General features: G+C 43.4%; 1 protein-coding gene and 1 long non-coding RNA gene across 2 annotated transcripts in view; one reads left to right on the forward strand and one right to left on the reverse strand.

Moving 5' to 3' along the window:
- Nucleotides 1-21971, reverse strand: part of LOC311626233 — a 1185289-nt gene that overhangs the window by 976031 nt on the left and 187287 nt on the right. The gene's annotated exons all lie outside the window — the stretch shown is intronic.
- On the forward strand, nt 7343-11323 carry LOC311626199 (HLA class II histocompatibility antigen, DR alpha chain). Its single transcript, XM_084891257.1, has 5 exons — nt 7343-7514; nt 8823-9068; nt 9491-9772; nt 10032-10197; nt 10944-11323. Exons 1-4 carry the CDS (start codon nt 7433-7435, stop codon nt 10184-10186), a joined length of 765 nt encoding a protein of 254 aa, XP_084747383.1. The 5' UTR covers nt 7343-7432; the 3' UTR covers nt 10187-10197; nt 10944-11323.

Genomic DNA, 21971 nt, shown 5'->3' on the forward strand with positions numbered 1-21971 from the left:
GTTACCAGATGGGAGGGGGGCGGGAGCTGGGTGAATGTGGTGAAGGGGTTAAGAAGTACAGATTGGCAGTTACAAAAATACTCACAAGGATGTGAAGTAAAACACAGAGGTATAGTCAACACACTGTAATAACTGTGTATGGTGTCAGGTGGCTACCAGGCTGCCAGGGTGATTACTTCATGAGACATATAAATGTCTAATGAAGCTAATATAATACTGTATGTCAACTGTAACTGAAAAAATAAGATGAGAAATAAATACATAGTAAACAAATTGTAAGGTCCTATTGACCAGAAGAGGGAACTCTAGTCCCACTTTTACTATGTGTTAGAAAAACCAGGAAAGAGATGGCTGCTGAGAGCCTTTGGAATGTTTGCCTATAAGCACACTTAGTAAGACAACTGTCAACCCTGCTGAGGCTGGTTTGTGGTTGAAGGGGGTTTAGTGCTTGGAAAGGACTCCTTCTGGGTCTCCACCTGTTACTGCCACAGAGTTAGAGACTAGGTTTAGATACCACTGTTTCCACTTTCAACCCCTGGCCAAAGGACTAGACTTCTTTTAAATTCAGGTTTCTCAGAATAAGGAAATGCAATTATTATCTAGCAAATTCAATAGTAAGATTTAAGTGTTAGCTGTTATTAGCAGCATTTTTAATTGGTGGGGGAGAAAGAATGCACCAAAAACAAAAACTTCAGTAAAATTAATTACAAGCCCCTGGCCTATTGACTTTTTTTAACTTAGCATAATATCATTTGGGTTTATCCATGTTGTTACAAATGTCAAGATTTCAGAAATCCCAAAAACGGTCCTAACAGGTTTGGCTCAGTGGATAGAGCTGATGGGTCCCAGGTTTGGTTCTAATCTAGAGCATGTACCTTGGTTGCAGGCACATCCCCAGTAAAAGGTGTGCAAGAGGCAGCTGATCAATGTTTCTCTTCCATCGATGTTTCTAACTCTCTATTCTTTTCCCTTTCTCTCTGTAAAAAATCAAAAAAGTATATTTAAAAAAAGAAAAGAAAAGAAAAGAAATCCCAAATACGTTGTTATTCTCTGTCATCACTCTTGGTTATTCCCTTGACTGCTCCTCATGCATTACCCTATCTGCTCTCCAGGTGGCGTTCCTCCACTGGTGCTCCCCGCTCTTCTGTAACCATGCAACAAACTTCCCTCTCAGCCCTGCGAGGGCCCCATGCTGTGAATCGGTGCCACAAGAGCCCCTGACCTCTGTGTCTTTGTAAGCTTCTTCACTCAGGACATGCAGACTTAAAACCTTAACTACCTAAGTACTTTTTAATTTATTTTCTACCATTTTCCTCATCCTAAGCCACTCAGCTAGTGGGTCTAGTGATTTATCCTTCACATTTCTTCCCATCTGCAAGCTTCTTGTCTTCTTAGCTTCTGTGTGGTTTGTATGTTTAGCACCCAGCTCCTTAGTCCTGTTTATTAACCAAATACATTAAATAAATCATCTTCAAGTTTTCAGTTTCTTGCCCTCAATTATACCTACTGGTACAGAGTAAATGTAAAAGAGGGCAGCATAGACATTTTTGATAATCTTTGGAAATGAGCAGAGCTCTCGCACAGTGGGTAAACATTTCAATAATGCTGCATAGACCCAGAAGTGCTGGCAGGAACCTCCGCGCTCCGGTGGGGGTGCGGACAGTTCTTCAGACTGCAGCCCCTGAAGTCCTCCTGACTACAGGAAAGGTCTGCCCAGCCAGTGTGGCCCAGTGGTTGAATGTCAACCCATGAACCAGGAGATCAAGTTTCCATTCTTGGTCAGGGCACATGACGGGTTGCAGGCTCAATCCCCTGTATGGGGCAGGCAGAAGGCAGAGGATCTATGATTCTCTCTCATTATTGATGCTTCTGTCTCTCTCCCTATCCCTTCCTCTCTCTGAAATCAGTGGAAACATACTTTTTTAAAGCCTACTACTTTCCTCTGAAAGAATGATCTTCAACACTACGCAGTTTTGTGTGGCACCTTCCCCACACGAGTAGATGTCTTTAGAAACTTGGAAGTTCATCACTATAAAGCTGAATGCTTTGAAAGAAGCAATAGGTTGATGCCTTGAATACCAATGTTACTCTTGGAACAAAGCACAGGTAGCTTTAAAATGGTTTGAAAGAAAGTCAGATCTATTCCTAACGAGGACCCCTGTGTAAGGCTTACTCTAAGAAAAACCAGTTATAGCTTACTCCTTGGAGAAACTGGATTAAGAAACAGCTTAAGTGCTAGCTCTATGTTCATTCTTTCACTGTAATATAATGTGACTTATATTTTTTAATATATGTTTGTCTAATGTGTATCTTTTCCCCTCAGTTTTACCTAAAGGGCCATTCATACAGATACGTCTATGGACTTACATCTTTTTGCAGAATTTACAAATGGGAAAACGCTGTTATTCTCTCTCCACTGACTAAAGGGTGTCCAGAAGGTGTAGAAGGCAGGCTTGTGATATCTTTGGACAGAGCTGCTCTTTACTTTAATTCTACCTCTAGCCCCAACGCATGTGGGAAAGAGACTAACTTACCTGCCTGGAACTCAGTGACATCATTTCTAGGGCACCCAGGAGTTTGCTTTAGCTGCATAGAGCCGGGAGGTTGCAAACAATGAGCTTTGCGCCTGATGCCCATCAGGACACCCGGCGGCAGGGTGGCAGGTGCTGGAGAGGGTGGCCGTGCTGGAATGCTCTGCACACCTACGGTTCTGGGGCACAAACGGTGCCTCAGCGATTCCTACATCCGGGAGGAGGCCCGAGGGAGTCGGAAGGGCCTACAAAGGCTCACACGAGAGGAATCTCTGCTGTGAGCACCAGCGGCCGGAGCATACACACATTCTATTCCCACGGACATCTCCCGCCGTTTCTCCTCTCTCCCTCTCTCTGCACCCACCCCGCTGGAGCACGCGGAAGAAGAAACACTCCCTCCTGCCTCCAAACTCCCAGCAAGGGGGAATTATTCATCTTCAGTTAAGCTGGGGCCTTGTTACACAGAACCACACAACCTCGTTGCTGAATTAAGATATATTTGTGCAAGTGAAAGGAATTAGAGGACAGTCTGTTAACTAAAACGGAGCAGGCTCCCCGTGGTATGCTACCATTGCTGTGCAATGACGGGGAAATAGCTCCCCAGTGAGAATCTGGAAGGGGCAATCGCAGACACAGGGATTGCAGCTCACTCAAAAATCTCGTTAAGGCTTATCCAACCCACCAGAGACATTCCTATGCTTCAGGTTTTCTAAAATACAACAAGACAATGCCTTAAAAACAGTGTGATCAAATAGCATTTAATTTAAAAATTGATGAGTAAACAAAAATCATATAATTGGATTGATTAAAATAGACTTTTCCAGTTCTCCTTCCCTGAGTCCAATGCACACATAGGCAGTCTTATGAAACCCTTCTGTGTTCCAAAAAGCATTCCGACCCGGTGAGACCCGCAGCGTAGGCCTCAAGATAGAGCGCCGCATTTAAGGGTGCGGGTTCTGGACCGTGTCTCCCATGGACGTGACTGAAGCCATTCCCTTGTCACAGGAGAGTGAATGGGAGACTCACTGGTGAGCGCAGGCACGCTTCCCAAAGATAAAAGCAGCTTTGTGTGGCATGCCCTCTGTTCCTCTGCATGTGCTGGCTTCTGAGTGGCAGGGTGGCAAAGGAAGTTGCAAGTAGCTCTCAAGTTGCGGAATGTGGAAAGAACAGGAGGAGGTGCTGAGCAAGAGAGTGACTCCGACTGTTGATTGGTCACGGGGGAGGCTATTGAAGGCAGAAGCTTTGAGGTGCCTTCCGTGATTTTTAAATCAATCTTTCCCGTCACAGTCTCTGGGTCAGTGAGCTAAGCTTGTGCTCTGGGTGCTCAGGCTGTTGTGATGAAACCTGTGATGGGCTGGTGGGCAGGTTCTCTGAGACGTGGATTCAGAGTTTCCAAACCCTCTTGTGCGTGCGCATACACAGCAAACATAAGAGTGTGTGTTTGTGTTTGTATATATAAAAATATGTAAACATATGTATATATGTATATGTACAAAAACTATCCAAGCAAAGAAGGGCGATTTTAACTCCTGGGGCCTGTGCAGAGGGAACTCGGGCCTTTAAAGTGCTGGGTCTCAGGTGGAGGTGAAGAGAGGATGAATCGGACTCTCAAGCTGTCATCCTCTCAGTTGGAGGTGAGCCTAAACACCGGGCCACCATGCGGCCCTTACCCACGCTGGACCAGTTAGGAAGGCCCATAACCCCCCACCCCACCACATTTGTTGACTCATTTCAGCTGCCTAGCTTCTGCCTCCTGTCAGGATCAGAGGAGAAAAGATACAGAACAAGGAAAGTCCTACATGGGGATTTGGGAAAGGAATGCCCAGATCAAATCCCCACAGCTCTTCCAGTTGCTTTGGCAGGAGAAGCAGCAAGGTTCTTAGTGCTGGAGGGGGAAGGGCAGGGCAGGGAGCAAAAAGAAGGAGCTGCAGGCTCTCAGAATTCCAGCCACACAAACACGCAGGTCCCAGACTTGGCCTGGTCCCGTGTGAAAGTTCTCGTTTCCCAGGCCTGACCTGTAACCCACACAATATTTCAATATTTACTGGGGTCTAGGCTTATTGCTGTGGGGGAGCCAGAGTGAGCTATGGTGGATATAGTATTTGCATTTAGTCTTTTTTTTTTTTTTTTTTTTTTTAAATTCTTATTTAGCTCTATGGTCTTGCCCGTGCTATGGGAAATAGACTTAGGACTCTGCATTTCTTGGGCCCTCCTTGCCCCAGGTTTCAGTGGACACGCTGCTGTGGGGTTTGGGGGTGGCAGCTGGGCTGAGGCCCTCTCATGCGTGGACACAAAGGCTTCCAGACAGGAGTCTTGGCAAGTCCTCGGGTTTCAGGAACATTCCTTCCCTTGGGGCTCTCGTGGAGCTAGATGTCCGCAGTGGCTCCCACAGGCCTCTGACCTCTGACCTCTCAGCGTCAGGAAGGTCTTGCTGGCTGTGCTCCTTCAGAACCCTAGCAGTGTGAAGGTAAACTTCCTGAAATAGAGCAGAACTGCAGCAAACGCCCTGGGGGTGTCTACGGGGTTTCTATTTCCCGACTGAACTCTGAGTACAGGGGCTCCTCACCGTCCATGCACCAAGAAGACCCCAGGAGCCTCAGAAACTTCCTCAATCATGTTGGAGGAGCCAGGGAATCCTGAGTGGTGTCCAGGGAGGAACTTTTCTACCGTCGCAGAGAAAGGGAACCGAAAGTCTTTTGCAAAATCTCCCTGATTTAGTAATCTCAGAGGAGAACCAATCAGTGCCTTAGTCTGAGTAGTGTCATAAGTTGCTGAGCAACACCTCGGGTTGAAGGTGCTATTCTGACATGTAAAATGTTTTTCTGTAAGATGTCTCTGAGATGACCATATGTTTATTGAGCTACTTATAAGAATGAAGCATGAGGGCAACAAAGGGCAGACACAGAAAAATCACAGTTGGTTTTATCTTCAAAAGAGGAGATGGCAAAGCCTGAATCACAGGATCACCTCTCAGCAGGTGAACACTGTGCAGCTCTCCTCGGGCCCATTCCCCCACCTCTAGGAAGTGTCCTGAACAGTTACAGGACAGAGCTGTGCTGTGGGTCTCCTCCAAGTGACCTAGAAGTCAGTGTCATGTCCAAAGCCCTTGGATGTGATCAGACCACCCGGGTGTATAGCGTGGGTGCCCCACAATTTGTGAGGCAGCTGCAGGGCAGGGTAAGGCCTCAACCCAGCAGTGGGAAAGTCCACCCTGAGCAAATGTATCATAACTGATATTAAACAGGGAGCTCACCATCTGATGGGCTGCCTCATCTACAGGTCTCTCTTCATTGAAGGTCTCTGGATTCCAACACTTTCTATGTGTGTTTTCATTTTCTTTTGTATTGCACTATGCTTTTAAAAACATGAAGACCAACATGTCTTGACTTCCAGTTTTCTCAATAGTAAATATCGAAATTAAGTCTTTGGATCAGAACTGAGGGAGTAATGGCAGCTCATCTCTATCACTCACAGTAAAACTAGCTCTGCCCAATCGACTTCAGCCTACTCACCAACCCGAGTCCTCAAGCGAGGCGTGTCCCCCACAGCCTACTCCAGCTCTGGCCAAATGTAAGATGGCAAGGATTGGTAAAATGTAGCCCTTTCATAGTTCACTGTTTTCAGCAATCACTACCCATTTCTACCCCCTCCATTTCGGGGAGTGTTGAAACTTAGTTTCTCCTTCAGAGTTCCCTAAGGATAGTATAGTGCCAGGGATCCTAACTCTTGAGAAGCTGGCCACTGGAGTCTAGGACACTGAAGGAGAAGCCTGAAGCAATAAGAAGCTCCTTAAACCCTAGCCAGTTTGGCTCAGTGGACAGAGTGTTGACTTGAAGACCAAAAGGCCCTGGGTTCAATTCTGGTCAAGGGCACACACCTTGGTAGCAGGCTCCTCCCTGGACCAGGCCCTGGTTGGGGCTTGTGAAGGAGATAACCAGTCAATGTGTTTCTCTCACATTGATGTTTCTCTCTGCCTTTCCCTCTCTCTTCCACTCTCTCTAAAAATCAATGGAAAAGTATTTTCCAGTAAGGATTAACAAACAAACAAGAAGAAGGAGAAGGAGGAGGAGGAGGAGGAGGAGCTCCTTAAGTAAAGCTGTCCTTCAAAATTGCAAGATTTAGGGATTCTTCTTAGCCTGATAATTTCTCACCTCCTCCTTCTTCTTCTTCTTCTTCTTCTTCTTCTTCTTCTTCTTCTTCTTCTTCTTCTTCTTCTTCTTCTTTTTAAATATATTTTATTGATTTTTTTTTTACAGAGAGGAAAGGAGAGGGATAGAGAGTTAGAAACATCGATGAGAGAAAGTCATCCATCAGCTGCCTCTTGCACACCCCCTACTGGGGATATCTCCGCAACCTCAAGGTGCATGCCCTTGACCAGAATCGAACCCGGGACCTTTCAGTCCACAGCCCAACGCTCTATCCACTGAGCCAAACCGGTTTCGGCAAATTTACCTTCTTTTTAGATGATTTGTTGTCTCTTAAAATAGTAAGAGATTAGTAAGCTCCCCAGCTGTCACAGCACATATGCATAATCTGCCTCTAACGCTCACTTTAGGTTTTTTATTGATTATATTCTCACTAACTACTTCTAGAACTTGGATTGGGATGGAAAAGTGTGAGTGATTGCCTAACATTCTCAAAAACTTATTTTTTGTTGTTTTGTGTTCATTTGTTTAAGAGCTTTACCTTTTATCAATCTCTTTTCCCAGACCCTTTACAAAAGTCCTTTCCTTAGCAACAGATGAGTCACCAAAAAACACTGTGTTGATTGGCTGCAGCTCAACTGATTTAAATTTTAATCAATCCGACACTTTTTCACACTACATCCCCCTGTTTTACTCCTATCTGTTCTGCTCCACTCTTGAGCTCTGCTGACCCTCATCAAGGGACCCAAGAAGACAATGGCCATAACTGGAGACCCAGTGTTAGGGTTTTTCATCACAGTGGTCCTGCTGTGCTGTCAGGAATCATGGGCTATCAAAGGTAAGTGCTGAGAGAATCTTAATTGGGGAGAACAAGCTCTGAGAGCTTGTGGATTGAGGAAAGACGCTATTTGGAGTGAAAGAAATGCTTTATAGGTATTCTGTGGGTATAAATCTGAAGCATAGTATGTTGAAGATGGAAGAGTTCTCTTCTCACCACAATTTGAAGTAAGTCAAATTTAGCTTAGAAGAGCAAAACTGAGTTGTATATTTCTTTGAGGTAAGGCAAAGTTGAGAAAGAAATCTTGTCTGGAAGGCATTAGCAAGCTGCCTCTCTGGGCTTTAATTTATCTTTCTAGAACATTAGTAAAATTGAAAACCTCATACAATACTGTGAGGACTAAATGAGAAAATTCAAGCGGTTCTTAGCTGGACATCTCGTAGTTGTTTTTTGGCATGTGAATCCTGTTAGAATATTTTGAACAATGGCATTTTGTGGAAGATTACTAGAAAGGAAAGTCCCTGAAAGGTAACAGTCTTCCCAAGGGAGGGGGAGGACAGGTGTGCCTATATGAGCTGCATTTAACTCACTGCCCTGGGACAGTGACAGGCCCTCCTTATTGGATCGTACAATGATCTTTGATCACTGCTACGTAGCAATTTCCCCAAGGCAGTAGAAAAATGAGTAAGGAGCTAAAGAGCCAATGTTCTCTGCCATCTCCTGAGCAGACATTGTGCTGTAGTGAAGATGTATTGAGAAGAAATACCTTTCACCCAGGGCACCACCGCGGAGGGTGGCAGGCACACTGGAATAAAGGAATATACCAGCTCCCATATCCATGCGTTCAGAGATCATAATAATCTGGCCACTCAGTGCACTTAACTTGTCTGATTTAAATTAAAAACAAACCCATGGAAGAAACAAAACCATAAAGGAAAATAATTTAAAAATCTAAATGAAAGGAGGTGAAATTACCTGCTCAAGATCACTAGGTAAGTAAGTAGCTGAATAAGAATTCAAACTTTAATTTGATTCCAGAGTTCAGAAGCCAACCTTTTAGGAGCTGCTGCTGGATTTCTAAAGTGGGATCATCCTCAGCTAGTGACCTGGAGGCAAAGCACAGCTTCACAAGACTCAGGCTCTTCGGTCCATTTCCTTCAGTCCACCCTCTCTAACATGCCCCTAATTTCTCCCTCCAGACTCTGTTCAACACCAAGATGCTTCACCCAGCCTCATCTTCCCACTCCTACTCTCCATCACTCCTTCACTCCTCCTGGCCTACTACCCCCTGCCCACGTGCCTCTCACACCTGGGTTCCTCATCTCTCTCACCTTGTTCCAACCCCAACTCCCTTTTCTATCTTTTCAGAGGATCATGTGATCATCCAGGCCGAGTTCTACATGGAACCTGACTCAACCGGCGAGTTCATGTTTGACTTTGATGGTGATGAGATCTTCCACGTGGACATACAAAAAAGGGAGACAGTCTGGCGGCTGAAAGAATTTGGCACCTTTGCCAGTTTTGAGGCTCAGGGTGCATTGGCCAATATCGCTGTGGACAAAGCCAACCTGGAAATTATGATGAAGCGCTCCAATTACACTCCGAACACCAACGGTACTTCTCCCCGCTGCACTCCTAGGTGTGGGGATCGTAGCTTTAAAATAGATACTTCAGCTCTTTTTGTTATTGTAAATGACTTCCCCTTCCAGGGGCCTAACCTTGCCATATCAAGCCCTAAATTCTCATGTTACAGGCCCAACAATTTTTCATTTCCTGATGATCTCACATCTTGTCTCTGCCATCCCCTGTCATTCAAAAAGTTATTGCCCCGAATCTATGCTTGGGGAGCCAGAAATGAAGTCCGTGGTTACCTCAATAATGGTTACAGTTTATGGGTGAATGTGTCAGAGATAGGTATCTGAGTCTATGGCATAGTTTATCGGGCACAATGTCATCTTCTTTTCAGTTTTAGAGAGAGAGAGAGGAAGGGACCAAGCCTAAGCGAGGGAGGCTAATTTCTGTCACGTGTCCCCCAGTACCTCCAGAGATTACTGTGTTCCCGAACAAAGCTGTGGAACTGGGAGAGCCCAATATCCTCATCTGTTTCATTGACAAGTTCTCCCCACCTGTGCTCAACGTCACGTGGCTTCGAAATGGGAAACCCGTCACAACCGGAGTGTCAGGGACAGTCTTCCTGCCCAGGCAGGACCACCTATTCCGCAAGTTCTACTACCTCCCCTTCCTGCCCTCAAATGAGGACTACTATGACTGCAAGGTGGAGCACTGGGGCTTGGAGAAGCCTCTTATCCAGCACTGGGGTATGGACTATCCTTCAACCTCCTTTATTTTTTGTGTTTCCTTCTGTGATGCATATGTCTGGTCCTTTGGGACTCAGAGTCACCGCAACGCCTAAAATTCCTGGTCTTGTCTTCTCCCGTTATCTAGCTTTCCTTGCTCTCTAACTTGTAATTCCCTTAATGCATCATTGTATCTTCCTTTTCTTTTGTTGATTAATAACTATTGTTTTGACTTAGTACCACATTCATTGCCTCTGTACTTTGTTTTGTATTTCCCCAGAGTTTGAAGCACTGACCCCTCTCCCAGAGACCACAGAGAATGTGGTGTGTGGCCTGGGCCTGGTTGTGGGTCTGGTGGGCATCATTGTTGGGACCGTCCTCATCATCAAGGGCATGCGCAAGGGCCAAGCTGCTGAACGCCGAGGGCCGCTGTGAGGCACTTGCAGGTGGGTGTGGTGTGTCCAGAGGAAGATGGGTGGGGTTGTCAAGAAAAGGAAACAGAGTGGGGAAAAGGATGGGGGAAGTCATAGCTCTTGACTTACCTTTGCTCAGACAGAATCAGACACAGGCATTGTCTGATATCCCCAAGCTTTAAGGTTGGTCATTTGGATATTTACACCATCATCCGCAGGCCATTCAAAATTATCAACTTAAAAATCAGCCTTCTATATTTGGCCAAACATTAAATTAATTAAATTAATTAAATTAATTAATACCTTAGCAGGGCCAGACCAAATGATTTTGCGCACCTTGTATAGCCCACGGGCCAGACGGTCCCTACCCCTGACCTAGACATTCAGTCTTGGGAATTATCTCCAGACCTAAGACTACTATTTAACATTAGAATACAAGGCCCAGTGGTTCAGGAAGGTTAGTCTCAAGATTTGGGCACTTCCTGGCTTGCATTTGCTGAGTCAGACCATCAGGGAAAAAGCATTTCCACAGCTCTTTCAGGTCAGTATGGGCTTACTGTGTGAATCTGGAAAGTGGTATCAGGGTTCTAAGAGAAGGTAAAGCATGGTTTGCTCATTCATGCAGTTCATGTTGGAAACTTTGTATTTACTAGAAGTCAGATGAATATTAAGATACTTTTTCATAGTCAAAGGACTAAGGAAGAAGGGGAAGGAATCTGAAGGTAAGTGCTCAAATATTCATCTTAAACTCTTTAAAAACTATGTGTGTCCTCCTACAGGGAATGGAGAAGATCAATGAAGAGATATCTGCTTTAATATCTTTACACACCAGGCACTTCTCCAGATGTTCACCTCAGTGAGGACAACCATTCTTCAGCACTTCCAGCCCTAAATCAGTCTATGAGGGGTGTGCCGTCTTAGTCTCTCTGTATTCCAGGATCTGGTTGGGCTGCCCTGTCCGTTGCCCCTTTCTACATCTGCTTTCCCTCCATTTCCCATTACCTGTTTTACTATCAGCATGCGATGCCCCTGCAATAATAGGCCATAAGATCCTTTCTTTGCTATGATAGCATCTCCTCTATATTCCTTGCTTGGGATTTCAAACTGTACTTGTGTTTTTTTTTCTAAATACAATAAATATTGGCTGAGTGTAGGCGGAGTTTTGGTGTCTGAGTCAGTTCTTCACAGGGACTGGGGAATATACGTGCTCCCTTCATCCTCTCTAATTAAAACCCAGGTTTGTTAGGGTGTGGTCTCATTCAGAGGTTCTGTAAACAATCCAGTTGCTGGTCCAGTCCTCATCTGGAAAACTCTAGAGGAAGGTTTGTTGGGAGATCTCTACCGAGCAACCAGTTCAGAATTTGGTTTAGGTTCTTGAGCCTCCAAGACAATGAGACATCTGGATCTTCAGTAGAGTGGGTCTCAATGCCTAGGGTTTGGCGTCTGATAACAGAGGTGAGGAAGTGTCAGAGGATGGGGTGGAGTAGAGAGATAATCCTCTCACTTAGCACCAAGTATTTAAGGTTTCTCCATGTTTTTTTTTTCATAGCTTAAAACATTTCTTTTTTATCACTACATACTACTTAATTGTGTGAATGTACCATTGCTTATTTATCCATTCATCTATTGAATGACATTTGTGTTACTTCAAGGCTTGGTCATTGTAAATAAAGGTGCTGTAATCATTTATGGGCGGGGTCTTGTGGAGACAAAGTTTTCAATTCATTTGCACGAATCCCTGACTCTGTGATGCTGATCAGAAGCCACCAGTGTCTTGCAAAGTGACTGTACCACTTTGCATTCCCAGCACCAATGAATATTCCCAGCACCCTTGCTAATATTTGGTATTTTGAATGTTCTGAATTTTAGCTCGAAAGCTAATTTTTAAAAACTTTTTATTTGAACTAATGATAGATTCACAGGACATTGAAAAGACAATACATAGAGATGCTGTGTACCCTTCCACTATTTCCTCAAATGGGTACATTTTAAGAAACTATTGCACAGTATCAAAACCAGAAAACTGATATTGGAACATTGTGTGCCTACAGATCTATTGCTTTGTTTTATCACATTTTAGATTTGTGTAACCACCAACACGATCAGGCACAGAACCCTCCATTACCACCGAGCTCTCCCTCACGCCTCCCTTCAGAGCTACACCACTTCCCTCCAGACACCGCCCCTAACGTCTGACTTCCGCTGATCTGCTCTCCATCTCTATGTGAGTTTGAGAGCGGCAGGTAAATGGAATCAGACAGTATGTGACTTTCTGAGTCTGGCTTACCTCACTTTGCATAACGCCCTCCAGAGCAATCCAAGTTTGCGTGTTTGGACAGCTGGTTATGGCTGCACCACAGCGTGTCTGTTCACCCTACTGGCAGGCGCCGCTGCTGTTTATAGACTGGGGCTGTTAGAAATGAAGCTTCTGTGACCATTCGTGTAACTTTCTGTGTGAACGTGAGTTTCCACATCTCTGGCATTAAGGTACTGAAGTGTGATGACCGGGTCCTGTGGGAAGTGTATGTTTCGATTTTTAAGAAACTGACAAACTCTTTTTTCCAGAGACGTCGCACTGCTCTGCGTTCCCGCCCTCAGCCATGAAGGTTCCGTTTCTCACCAGCATTGGGCACAGTCAGCACTTTACGTTTTGGCTGTTTTCACAGGGTGCATCATCATCATGTCCTCTTTCTGCATTTCTCTCGTGGCTGCGGCTGTTAACGTCATCCCCTGTGTGCTCAGCTGCCGTCCGGGCACCTGTGCTGGGATGCCTCTTCGTGTCTTACCCCCATTTTGACCTCGGGTGTTTTAGTGTGCAGTTAGGAGAGGATGCATGCCCTTGGTAACATTTGGGGAGTGCAATTATTTTTCTCTGCCTATAGGTTATCTTTTCATCCTCTTAACAGAATTTTTGAAGAACATTTTTAATTTTGATAAAGCCCCATTTCTTGATGTTTTCCATTTATGTCTAAAAAATCCTTACCAAGCCCTAGGTCCCAAAGGTTTCCTATGTTTTCTTCTAAGATTTTTATATTTTACATTTACATTTTTTACCTAGCCCTGGTCAAGTGGCTCCGTTGGTTTTGATACTGTTGTAATTAGCTAATTATTTTTTAAAATGTATTTTCCTTTAAAAAATATATTTTATTGATTTTTTACAGAAAGAAAGGGAGAGGAATAGAGAGCTAGAAACATCGATGAGAGAGAATCATCGATCAGCTGCCTCCTGCACACTACCCATTGGAGATGTGCCCGCAACCAATGTACATGCCCTTGACCGGAATTGAACCCAGGACCCTTCAGTCCACAGGCTGACACTCTATCCACTGAGCCAAACCGGATTCGGCTGTAATTAGCTAATTATTAAAAGAGGAAAGGAGCAAAGGAAAGGCCAGACATTACAGGCATGTTCCCTGCAAGACTTTGGGGCCTGGGTGGTCAGGCTAGTAGGAAGAAGCAGTTAGGCATAATCAGGAAGGCAGGCAGGTGAGCAGTTGGGAGCCAGCAGGTAGGATCGGGACTAAATGGGCATTTGGACATCCCTTGAGAGGTCACAGATTGTAGAGGGTGCAGGCTGGGCTAAGGGACACACAACCCTGTGTACGAATTTTATGCACCGAGTCTCTAGTAGGTAATATAAATTTAACTAGAGGCCTGGTGCATGAAATTCATGCATCGTGTGTGGGGGGTGGTCCTCAGCCCACCCTGCCCCCTCTTACAGTCCAGGAGCCCTTAGGGGATGTCCTACTGATGGATTAGGCCCGCTCCCTGTGGGCCTAAGACTTCAGTAGGCCTCCCTCTGTAGAAGGCAATTTGGCTGATCAGGGGAATACACCGCCCCCATCATCTTGCTGCTGCTGCCACTGCTGACCACCACAGCCACCAAAATGTTTTCATCAACAGGAACTCCAGTCCCCTCATCACGAAAAAAATGACAACTTTCTTTAGATATTTTCAAGATATCTCTTTCATAGGATATGACCTTTCTTTCTTTCTTTCTTTCTTTCTTTCTTTCTTTCTTTCTTTCTTTCTTCCTTTCTTCTTTGTCTTTTCCCTTCATCTGAGGATATTTTTCCATTGATTTTTAGACAATGTATAAGAGAGAGGGAAAGACAGAGAGAAATCTCAATGTGAGAGGGACACTTCAATTGGTTGCCTCCTGCATGAGCCCTGACTTTGGCCCCAGCCAGGGAGGAGCCTGCAACCTAGGTACCAGAATAGAACCTGGACCCTGTGGTCAGCTGGCTAAGGCTCTATCCACTGAGCCAAACTGGCTAGGGCAGGAGATGACTTAGCCCCTTAGCCCCTTCAGCAGTGGACCTTCATTTTTTCCTCCAGGTGTGAGGTGGAAATACCCTAGATCACCTTCTTGGATTCTTATTAGGCAAGTTACCAAGAACACTGTGAGTAGCATACAGAGAGCTTAGCCAATGAGCGTCAGAAAAGGTGTTTCCTCTGCAGCTCACACACAGAGGCAGGACTGCTGGAGAGGATGGGCCCTCTTCTACTCCCGCTCCCTCTCCCAAGTCCACTCTCTCCAAAAAGCAGTGAAAAAAAATCCTCTGGTGAGTATTAAAACACAAAACACAGAATAACAGGCCTCCTCCTTGGTGATACTGAATATGCAGATCTGAAAGAGAGTATTATTGGTTCTGTGAAGATCTCTACATGAATTTTATTAACAATATTTGGAAAATTAGCCTAAGCCACACCAATGATTCAAATTTGTGCTTTTCTGTGTTTCAGGGAAGAATCAAATGATCTTTTGTTTTATTGTGTCAAAACAAAAATTTGCATGTGTTAAATACATAATTCTTATTCAAATACATAATAGTAGATGCAAAAGTTCTGTTTAACTCAGTGAAGGGACTGGCAGGATGATAATGCTGTTCCAAATGGGATTTCCAAAGATGAAAGCCTAAAGTAAAACTGCAAAATTAGATACAACCTGGCTAATGTCCTATTGGACAATAAAACCATCACTTTTTGAATTGGTGTGTCTTCAGACAGAAATTAGTTCCATCTTTAAAAGCCTAAAAATTCTTTTCATCTTCTCACTTTGCTGATCATTATACGTAACTTTCCAGGGCTCTAAAATGTCAAAATATATGGAACTTATTTATTTGTAAATAGTGTGTCAGAGTTATGTGTTTCATAGAAAAAGAAATGATCATTCTTTGTGCCTCTAATGTCGCAATTATACTGAAAGGACTTGCTGTCAATGTTTTACTCCAGGCCTGTGCTGGGCTGTGGCCTGTGCTTGCCTCCTTGGGTGGTGATGGTCCCAGGAGGTTGCAGGCTTGGTGCACAGGCCTCTTGGCACTCACTGCCCCATCCCTGGCCCCTTGGCGCCTGCATATGCAAATTAACCCACTATCTTTGTTGGGTTAATTTGTATAGTCACTCTTGATTGGCTGGTGGGTATCATGAAGGTATAGTCAATTTGCATCTTTCTCTTTTATTAGTGTAGATATTATAATATTCCCTTCATTGCTGATGGAACCACAGAGGCCACATTAGAGCACTGACCTGCATATAGAGGGAGATAATGTCTCAGTGTCCCGAGTGAGGACCCAGCCCTAGCTATAAGGTGACTCTAACAACATGATGAACCACACACTGAGCTCAATCAACTCCCAGAACTGTGAAACGGCTGAAAATTAAAATAAATGAAAAAAATCATTAAATTTTAAGCCTATTTAAAATTTTAATAGGTTTAAATTTTGAAATATGTTTCAAATGAAATAGTGTTTTTCAAGAAATTTTTACTAAAATATCAAATCTACTTATGCAAAATCTTTAAATATTCTCTTAGCATCTTTTGATGTCTGTAGGATTTGTAGGAATGTCATCTTTTTTACTCCAGATATTAATAATTTCTGATTTGGATTTTTTTTCTTTCTTATCAAACTTGTAGGTGGTTTTTCAAAAAAGAAAAAAGAAAAGCAAAAATCTTTCTGGCCCTGTTGATTTTTATACATCCTTCTCTTCCCTTCCCTTCCCTTCCCTTCCCTTCCCTTCCCTTCCCTTCCCTTCCCTTCCCTTCCTTTCCCTCCCCTCCCCTCCCCTCCCCTCCCCTTCCCTTCCCTTCCGTTTCATGTGATACTTGTCTTTCTCTGACTGGCTTATTTCACATAGCATAATCTCTCCTGGTCCCTCCATGTTTTAAAGAGTAAGAAGTCCTTCTTTTTTCTTTCTCTTTTCATTTGTTAATCCTCACTGGGGGATATTCTTCCATTGATTTTTAGAGAGAGTAGAAAGGAGTGGGAGAGACAGAAAAAACATCAATGTTAGAGGGACACATTGATTGGTTGCCTCACGCACAGGAGCCTGCAACCAAAGTATATGCCTTTGACGAATATTAAACCCAGGACCCTTCAGTACCAGGCCTATACTCTGTCCACTGAGCCATAGTATTCCATTGTGTAGATGTACCACAATTTTTGCCCATCCATCTACTGATGGGCACGTGGAGTATTTCCAAATCTTGGCTATTGTAAATTGTGCTGCTATGGACATAGGGATGCATATATTCTTTCTGATTGCTGTTTCAGGATTCTTATAATATATTCCCAGAAGTAGGATCTCTGGGTCAAATGGAAGTTCCAGTTTTAATTTTGTGAGAAAACTCCATACTGTTTTTCATAGAAGCTTCACCAGTATGCATTTCCACCAGCAGTATCCTAGGGTTCCCTTTTCTCTACATCCTTATCAGCATTTGCTGTTTCTTCTTTTATTGAGCCATTCTGGCAGGTGTGAGGTGATGCCTCATTGTAGTTTGAATTTGCATCTCTGTAATGATTACTGACATTGAGCATTTTCTCATATATCTCTTGGCCATCTGTAGTCCTCATTGCAGAAGTCTTTATTGGGATCTTTTGCCTGTTTTTTAATTGGGTTGTTTATCTTTCTGGATTGTTGGATTGAATTGTTGAGTTGTGTGAGTTCTTTGTATATTTTGTAAATTAACCCCTTACTGGAAGTACTATTGGTGAATATGTTCTCCCGTGTAATGGGTTCCCTTTTCATTTTGTTGGTGGTTTCTTTTGCTATGCAGAAGATCTTCAGTTTGATGAAGTCCCATTTGTTTATTTTTTTGCTTTGTTTCCCTTGTCCTAGGCAACATATCTGAAAATAGTGCTACATGAGATCTTACTATGTTTTCAGCTAGGAGTTTTATGGTTTATTAGAGGCCATTGCAGTAAGATTCATGCAATAGACCTTCCTTCACCTGGCTGCTGGCACTGGTTTTCCTCTGGCACCTGGAACACAGGCCTTTGCTCTGACCTCCACCTTCTGCCTTCGCTCCAGCTGGAGTCTTTGCTGATTTTGGCAGGAGTCTGCAGGCTTCTCACTGACTATAGCCTGAGTCTACAGTCTTCGCTTTGCTTAGGCTGGACTGCAACCGCTTTTGTAGCTCCCTCCGCTGCCTACCCTCTCCCTCATAACAGGAGACCTACCCCGCCCCACCATTCCACACCTGGAATGGCTGGGGGATGGGGCTGCCAACATCTTTGTACCGCTAATTTGCTTATTCCCTCCTGATTGGCTGGTGGGCGGCATAGATGTACAGCCCATTTGCATATTTCTCTTTTATTAGTGTAGGTGACTTATATTTAGGTTTGTGTATGGTGTAAGATGGTGGTCTAGTTTCATTTTTGTGCATGCAAATGCACAAAATTTTCCAAAAACCATTTATTAAAGAGACTGTCTTGACTCCATTGTATTTTCTTACCTCCTTTATCAAATATTAATTGACCTTATTGGTGTGGGTTAGTTTCTGAGATCTCTGTTCTGTTCCATTGGTATATATGCCTTTTTGGGTGTTTTTGTTGTTGTTGCTATTTGTGCCAGTACCAGGCTGTTGTGATTAAATGGCTCTGTAGTAGAGTTTAATACTGTGATCCCTCCAACTTTGTTCTTCTTTCTCAAGATTGCTTAGGCTATTTGGGGCCTATTTTTGGTTCTATATAACTTTTTGGAGTGTTTTTTTTTTTTTTCTAGGTCTGTGAAATATGCCATTGGTATTTTATAGAAATTGAATGGGATGGGTAGACTGCTTTGAATAATATGGACATTTTAATGATGCTAATTCTACTAATCTAGGAACACAGTATATTCTTCCACTTGTTTGTATCTTCCTCCATCTCTTTTTTCAACATCCTATAGTTTTCCAAGTACAAGTCTTTTACCTTCTTGGTTAAGTTTGTTCCTAAGTATAATTTTTTTTTGTTGCAATGATAAATGGGATAATTTGTTTAGTTTTCCTTTCTGAAAACTCATTATAAAAATGCCATTGATTTCTGGGTGTTAATTTTACATCCTGCTGCATTGCCAAATTCATTTAATAAACCTAGTAGTTTTTTTGTGGAATCTTTAGGGTTTTCTATGTGCAATATCATGTCATCAGCAAATAATGAGAGTTTACTTCCTCGTTTCCAATTTGAATGCCTTTCATTTCTTCTTCTTATATCATCACTGTGGCTAGGACTTCCAGTGCAATGTTAAATAAGAGAAGTGAGAGTGGACATTTCGGTCTTTGATCTTAAAGGGAGTGTTTTTCATTTTTAACCTTTGAGTATGATATTGGCTACAGGTCTGTCATGTATAGCCTTTATTAAGTTGAGGAATGATACCTCTATTCACACTTTGCTGAGAGTTTTTATCATAAATGGTTGCTGGATTTTGTCAAGTACTTTTTTGACATGTGTTGATATGATCACATGCTATTTATTCTTCATTTTGTTTATGTGTTGTATCTTGTTAATTTACTTGCAAATATTGAACCATCCTTGCATCCCTAGAACAAATCCCACTTGGTCATGGTATATGATCTCTTAAATGTATTGTTCAATATGATTTGCTAATATTTTGTTCATGATTTTACCATCTATTTTCATCAGAGATATTGGCCTATAACTTTTTTTCTTTGTAGTGTCTTTACAAGTTTCTTATAATTGCCATTAAGTTCTTTGAGTATCCTTATAACCACTACTTTGCACTCTATATCTGATAAATTGCATGCCTACATTTCATTTATCTCTTTTTTTCTGAAGATTTATCCTTTTCTTTCTTTTGTTGGTTGTTTCTTTGTCTCCAAATTTCTGCTGATCCTTTGTATTTGTTTCTATGCATTATATCAGACTTCTATGTTTCCAGTCTTTTGTGGGGTGCAGTGTTTTTTCTTGGATATCCTGAGCTAGATGATCTGGAAATGTCCCTGTGTGGAGTATTTTGGGTCTCCTGTTATAATTTGGTCTTGATTATCGATATTATCCTGTTCATGTCTTCTCTCAGGCTGGCTGACTATGAGGCTCACCCCAGACTAGGTTATGTGAGCTGACAGTACAGGTGCTGACAGAACAAAACAATATACAAAAGAAAAACAGACAAAAGCCCCCCTGCTACAACAACCACAAAAGAAATTAGAATTAGGAGAGAAAAAAAAAAAGAGAACAAGAATAAAGAAAAAAATATGAGAAAGAAAAAAAGGGGAAAGAAAAGCAATGTGAAAAGGCAGAAGAGAAAACAAAAATAAATAATAGGGGAGGGAAAATTGTATAAAAGAAAAGAGGAAGAAAAATATTATGAAAATGAAAAAAGAAAAGCAATAAGAAAGACAAATAATAAGAAAAGGATAAAAAAAAAGGAAAAAGAAGAGGAAAAAACAGTAAGAAATCAAATAAGAAAATGAAAGGTATGGAAGATAAAAGAGGGAGAGAAGAATAAAGCAATAAACAAGGAAAATAAAGGAGGTAATAAAAAAAAAAGCGAAATGGAGTTCATCTCAGCAGAGGATAAGTGCCTGCTGGGAGCTTTCTTGGATCTGCTCTTATGTTGACCGAGGCTAACTGTTTTGTCTGCCATTTCTGAGCCTCCCGGAAGGTACTTTGGTGCTAGCCCCTGTCAGAAGCTGTCCACATTTGGCTCTCAGCAACCTGTTTAAAGCTCAAGGGACCCACAGTCTGTCTGTCTCTATAGGACTTGGCTGCACGTGGAAAGGGCCAAACTGCCCTTGAAGGCCAGTTTGTTAACAGCGTGGGGCCAGGGCCAGCTCAGCAAATTTCCCCCGGGGTCTGCTTCCACCAGCCTTCACTTGCGCTGGCCAGCAGCTGCCAGTCTCAGGCTGAAAGGCTGTTTCTGAAAGGGCTTTAGGCCAAATCAGGAGTGTAAGGCCTCTGGGTCTCCCAGGAGGGTCAGGTGGCATTCAGATTTCTGCAAAGTGGTGGGTGTGTTTCCTCATCCCAGTGCTACTCCTCTGAGAGAGTCCCAGAATATTCCCTGTCTCAGCTGGGCAGAGAACCTAAGTGCAGTCCATGGAATCTACTGGAGACCAGGAGTTTCTATCAGGTCTCCAGTGAGCAGAGCTGTCCCAGTCAGGTTCCTGGGATAGTGGGGCTTCTGGCCCCACCCTCAAGCCAGTCTCTGGCACTCCCTGATCCTACCTAACCAGTAGCCTTAGTCTTTGGTGCTGTATCCTCTGAGGGGTGGAAATGCAGGGAGTGGCAAGCAGGCTTCCTGAGGGTGTGGCCTGTGTATCCCCAAGGGCATACTATTGCCTTTTCCTGGGCTGTGTCTTCAGGGAAGGGTCTGTGCCTTTCAAAAAAAATGGCAGTTCAGAGATTTTGTTTTGAGGGGGCAGGGGAGATACAATGGCAGGTCTCATCCCCAATGGTTCCTACCCCATCATCTCCACAGGCAACTCCAGTCTGCACTGCCCTCCCTCCACCAAAGCCTCGGGTGAGAAGCTGCAAACAAAACCCTGTGCTCTGAACTAAAACAAAACAAAACTGTGGCTTATTGTCCAACTGGCTGCAGTCTCCCCAGCAATAGGAAGCCCACCACAGCCTTTCACAGCAGGTGTTACATGGGCTGCTGTTCTTGGCTCTGGTGCTCTGGAGTCCCAGCCTGGGGTCCCAGCTTCAATCATCTCAGGGAAACCCACACACACAGCCCAGAGATTCCTCCTCCTCAACCTGCCACCAAGAACTCTCTCTTGTTCATTATATACCACAAATAAGTGAGACCATGTAATATTTATCTTTCTCTGACTGGCTTATTGCACTTAGAATAACGCTCTCCAAGTCCACCAAAATTGTTGCAGCCCTAACTAATTTGGCTTAGTAGATAGAGTGTCAGCCTGCAGACTCAAGGGTCCCAGGTTCGATTCTGGTCAAGGGGCACATCCTCAGTGTGGGGGAGGGGTGCAGGAGGCAGGCTGATCCATATTTCTCTTTCATTGTTGTTTCTAACTCTCTATCCCTCTCTCTTTCTCTCTGTAAAAATCAATAAAATATATTTTTAAAATTGTTGCAAATGGTAAGAGTTGTTTTTTTTTATTTTATAGCAGCATAGTATTCCATTGTGTGGATGTACCAGTTTTATAATCTACTCATCTGCTGATGGGCACTTAGACAGATTCCAAATCTTAGCTATGGTAAATTGTGCTGCTATGAACATAAGGGTGCATATACCCTTTCTGATTGGTGTTTCTGGTTTCTTGGGATATATTCCTAGAAGTGGGATTACTGGGTCAAATGGGAGTTCCATTTTTAATTTTTTTGAGGAAACTCCATATTGTTTTTCATAATGGCTGCACCATTCTGCATTCCCACCAGCAGTGCACAAGGGTTACTTTTTCTCCACACACTCGCCAGCACTTGTCGTTTGTTGATTTGCTAATGAGAGCAGTTCTAACAAGGTGTGAGGTGATGTAACCAGACAATCAAAGGGTTAGAGGCCACCTGTCACTACTTGGGCCAAATTAAGTAGAGACAAGGTTGAATTATATATGAGCATTTATTCCA

This window comes from Pipistrellus hanaki (assembly GCF_964339955.1).
Source record: "Pipistrellus hanaki genome assembly, chromosome: 7".
NCBI classification, from domain to species: Eukaryota; Metazoa; Chordata; class Mammalia; order Chiroptera; family Vespertilionidae; genus Pipistrellus; species Pipistrellus hanaki.